This window comes from Coregonus clupeaformis, chromosome 21 (genome assembly GCF_020615455.1).
Source record: "Coregonus clupeaformis isolate EN_2021a chromosome 21, ASM2061545v1, whole genome shotgun sequence".
NCBI lineage: Eukaryota > Metazoa > Chordata > Actinopteri > Salmoniformes > Salmonidae > Coregonus > Coregonus clupeaformis.
The window spans coordinates 54,891,859-54,896,858 of NC_059212.1; the positions used below are offsets into that span (position 1 = coordinate 54,891,859).

The window sequence follows — 5,000 nt, forward strand, 5'->3', positions numbered from 1 at the left end:
TGCGTCATTGGACCAAATCAGTGGCCTTGTTGTGAGAGTGTCTGCCCTGAGATTGGAAGGTTGGGTGTTCCATCCCTGGTAAGGGCCTGCGTCAGACTACAGCCTGTCCAGGGGTGTATACTTTTACATCAAGCTGCGTCACTACAGAAACAGGAGAAAGGCTCCATTCTGGTTCTGACAAGGCTTACCTTACTGTGTCATCGAGGTAGACTGTTGCATCACATCAAACACAGAGGCTTTACACTGACATGGTTCACTAAGGAGGGATTCATTTATCCATCAAATCAGAGAGCGTCTGGGAGGGATGTAGGGTGCTCCTGTCCTGTCCTCTCTGCTAACCGCTGTCTGTGAGTTCAACCTGTTAGAGAGCACAGTCATGCAGAGGGGAAAGATAAGGAGGGGAAAGATAAGGAGGAGAAAGATAAGGAGGAGAAATATAAGGAGGGGAAGATAAGGAGGGGAAAGATTAGGAGGGGAAGATTAGGAGGAGAAAGATAAGGAGGAGAAAGATTAGGAGGGGAAGATAAGGAGGAGAAAGATAAGGAGGGGAAAGATTAGGAGGAGAAGATAAGGAGGAGAAAGATTAGGAGGGGAAAGATTAGGAGGAGAAAGATAAGGAGGAGAAAGATTAGGAGGGGAAAGATTAGGAGGAGAAAGATAAGGAGGGGAAAGATAAGGATGGGAAAGATTAGGAGGGGAAAGATAAGGAGGGGAAGATAAGGAGGGGAAGATAAGGAGGGGAAAGATAAGGAGGGGAAAGATAAGGAGGAGAAAGATAAGGAGGGGAAGATAAGGAGGGGAAGATAAGGAGGGGAAAGATAAGGAGGGGAAAGATAAGGAGGGGAAAGATAAGGAGGGGGAAGATAAGGAGGGGAAGATAAGGAGGGGAAGATAAGGAGGGGAAAGATAAGGAGGGGAAGATAAGGAGGGGAAAGATAAGGAGGGGAAAGATAAGGAGGGGAAGATAAGGAGGGGAAAGATAAGTAGGAAATGGATTAGAGTTAGAAAGATAAAGAGGGTCATGGTGGGATAGTTAAAACGTAAATGTAGTTCACACACATATACACACGCACACACGCACGCACACACACTAAAACACACACACACTAAAACACACACACTAAAACACACACACCAAATCAAGAATGTGATTTCCTGTGAAGCTGTCGTGAGGGACCCTGTCTCCACCTTACGGACTAAACTAATCCAGCCAAGAAAAGCATACTAAACTAATCCAGACAAGAACAGCAGACTAAACTAATCCAGCCAAGAACGGCATACTAAACTAATCCAGCCAAGAACAGCAGACTAAACTAATCCAACCAAGAACAGCAGACTAAACTAATCCAGCCAAGAACGGCAGACTAAACTAATCCAACCAAGAACAGCAGACTAAACTAATCCAGACAAGAACAGCAGACTAAACTAATCCAGCCAAGAACAGCAGACTAAACTAATCCAACCAAGAACGGCAGACTAAACTAATCCAGACAAGAACAGCAGACTAAACTAATCCAGCCAAGAACAGCAGACTAAACTAATCCAGACAAGAACAGCAGACTAAACTAATCCAGACAAGAACAGCAGACTAAACTAATCCAGCCAAGAACAGCAGACTAAACTAATCCAGACAAGAACAGCAGACTAAACTAATCCAGACAAGAACAGCAGACTAAACTAATCCAGCCAAGAACAGCAAACTAAACTAATCCAGCCAAGAACAGCAGACTAACCTAATCCAGCCAAGAACAGCAGACTAAACTAATCCAGCCAAGAACAGCAGACTAACCTAATCCAGCCAAGAACAGCAGACTAAACTAATCCAGCCAAGAACAGCAGACTAAACTAATCCAGCCAAGAACAGCAGACTAAACTAATCCAGCCAAGAACAGCAAACTAAACTAATCCAGCCAAGAACAGCAGACTAACCTAATCCAGCCAAGAACAGCAGACTAAACTAATCCAGCCAAGAACAGCAGACTAAACTAATCCAGCCAAGAACAGCAGACTAAACTAATCCAGCCAAGAACAGCAGACTAAACTAATCCAGCCAAGAACGGCAGACTAAATTAATCCAACCAAGAACGGCAGACTAAACTAATCCAGCCAAGAACGGCAGACTAACCTAATCCAGCCAAGAACGGCAGACTAACCTAATCCAGCCAAGAACGGCAGACTAAACTAATCCAGCCAAGAACAGCAGACTAACCTAATCCAGCCAAGAACAGCAGACTAAACTAATCCAGCCAAGAAAAGCAGACTAAACTAATCCAGCCAAGAACAGCAGACTAACCTAATCCAGCCAAGAACAGCAGACTAAACTAATCCAGCCAAGAAAAGCAGACTAAACTGATCCAGCCAAGAACAGCAGACTAAACTAATCCAGCCAAGAACGGCAGACTAAATTAATCCAACCAAGAACGGCAGACTAAACTAATCCAGCCAAGAACGGCAGACTAACCTAATCCAGCCAAGAACGGCAGACTAACCTAATCCAGCCAAGAACGGCAGACTAAACTAATCCAGCCAAGAACAGCAGACTAAACTAATCCAGCCAAGAACAGCAAACTAAACTAATCAAGCCAAGAACAGCAGACTAAACTAATCCATCCAAGAACAGCAGACTAAACTAATCCAGCCAAGAAAAGCAGACTAAACTAATCCAGGCAAGAACAGCAGACTAAACTAATCCTGCCAAGAACAGCAGACTAAACTAATCCAGCCAAGAACAGCAGACTAAACTAATCCAGCCAAGAAAAGCAGACTAAACTAATCCAGCCAAGAACGGCAGACTAAACCAATCCAACCAAAAACATTAGACTAAACTAATCCAGCCAAGAAAAGCAGACTAAACTAATCCAGCCAAGAACAGCAGACTAACCTAATCCAGCCAAGAAAAGCAGACTAAACTAATCCAGCCAAGAACGGCAGACTAAACCAATCCAACCAAAAACATTAGACTAAACTAATCCAGCCAAGAAAAGCAGACTAAACTAATCCAGCCAAGAACAGCAGACTAAACTAATCCAGCCAAGAAAAGCAGACTAAACTAATCCAGCCAAGAACAGCAGACTAAACTAATCCAGCCAAGAACATTAGACTAAACTAATCCAGCCAAGAACAGCAGACTAAACTAATCCAGCCAAGAAAAGCAGACTAAACTAATCCAGCCAAGAACAGCAGACTAAACTAATCCAGACAAGAACGGCAGACTAAACTAATCCAGCCAAGAACAGCAAACTAAACTAATCCAGCCAAGAACAGCAGACTAAACTAATCCAACCAAGAACAGCAGACTAAACTAATCCAGCCAAGAACAGCAGACTAAACTAATCCAGCCAAGAAAAGCAGACTAAACTAATCCAGCCAAGAACAGCAGACTAAACTAATCCAGACAAGAACGGCAGACTAAACTAATCCAGCCAAGAACAGCAAACTAAACTAATCCAGCCAAGAACAGCAGACTAAACTAATCCAACCAAGAACAGCAGACTAAACTAATCCAGCCAAGAACAGCAGACTAAACTAATCCAGCCAAGAACAGCAGACTAAACTAATCCAACCAAGAACGGCAGACTAAACTAATCCAGCCAAGAACAGCAGACTAAACTAATCCAGCCAAGAACAGCAGACTAAACTAATCCAGTCAAGAACAGCAGACTAAACTAATCCAGCCAAGAAAAGCAGACTAAACTAATCCAGCCAAGAACGGCAGACTAAACCAGTCCAACCAAGAACAGCAGACTAAACTAATCCAGCCAAGAACAGCAGACTAAACTAATCCAGCCAAGAACGGCAGACTAAACTAATCCAGCCAAGAACGGCAGACTAAACCAATCCAGACAAGAACAGCAGAGTTGCTGGGATCATGACAGACAGAGAACATTCAACATAATTTACCTCATTGCATAACAAACATGAAATGTATCCTGAGCCTCACTCTCTCTACAAGCTAGACAAGCAGACACTAGAGGTCATTCTTGGCAATTACTGTCAAGCTAAGCATAAAACACTCAAAGACATTTGCTATGCCCGTTTATTGACTTGCTGGTATGCCAGTTTATGTTTGCCTTATTGATGATGTATTGGCCATATATTTAGGCAGATCATTTCTTTGTACTTATGTTTTATAGAGTATGATATATGTATGTGTGTTTCTGCATATGTACCAACATGTTCAAATAAACCTAAACCTAAATCTATTACCCAGGGTGCCGTCAGCACACTCTGTCCTCCCATAGTTCCTCTCTGTCTCTATCCTATCCAACAAAAAATACGAATAAAAATGTTATCCGTAGCCTCACTCTGCTCTCTCTGCCACCCAGGCCGCAGTCACGTTCAGACCAGACTAGTGGAGCCCAGAGCCTCAGCCCTGAACAGTGGAGACTGTTTCCTCCTGGTTACTCCCCAGCACTGCTTTGTCTGGATGGGAGAGTTCGCTAACGTTATAGAGAAAGCCAAAGTGAGTCCCCCGTCGACTGTGTCAGTGTGCGTGTGTGGCTTTGGTGAAAGCCATAGTGAGTCCCCATCTCCCTGTGCCAGACTGCGTCAGCGTTTAATGATAACTTTCCTTGTCTCCCTGTGCCAGTCTGCGTCAGCATTTAATAATGACTTTCAGGATTAAGGAAACGTCTTGTTTGTTAATCCTATTCCCCTGGGGTTGGGCTAGCTGGAATCTGTGATTAAAAACTTCTGGGGCAGGCAGATGTTTAGTAAGGCAGATGTTTAGTAAGGCAGATGTTTAATTTTTTTTACATTTTAGTCATTTAGCAGAAGCTCTTATCCAGAGCGACTTACAGGAGCAATTAGGGTTAAGTGCCTTGCTTAAGGGCACATCGACAGATTTTTCACCTAGTCGGCTCGAGGATTAGAACCAGCGACCTTTCGGTTACTGGCACAACGCTCTTACCCACTAAGCTACCTGCCGCCCTAGGTTTAATAAGGCAGATGTTTAATAAGGCATTTTGGATGGGATTTTTAAGGAAGTGACTCTTTATGTT

General features: G+C 43.5%; 1 protein-coding gene across 1 annotated transcript in view; it reads left to right on the forward strand.

Moving 5' to 3' along the window:
* LOC121534463 (supervillin) overlaps positions 1-5,000 on the forward strand; it is a 91,510-nt gene that overhangs the window by 72,206 nt on the left and 14,304 nt on the right. Inside the window, exon 26 of the mRNA XM_045206056.1 lies at positions 4,326-4,462. Coding sequence (XP_045061991.1) covers positions 4,326-4,462 — 137 coding nt within the window. The remainder of the gene's footprint in view (positions 1-4,325; positions 4,463-5,000) is intronic.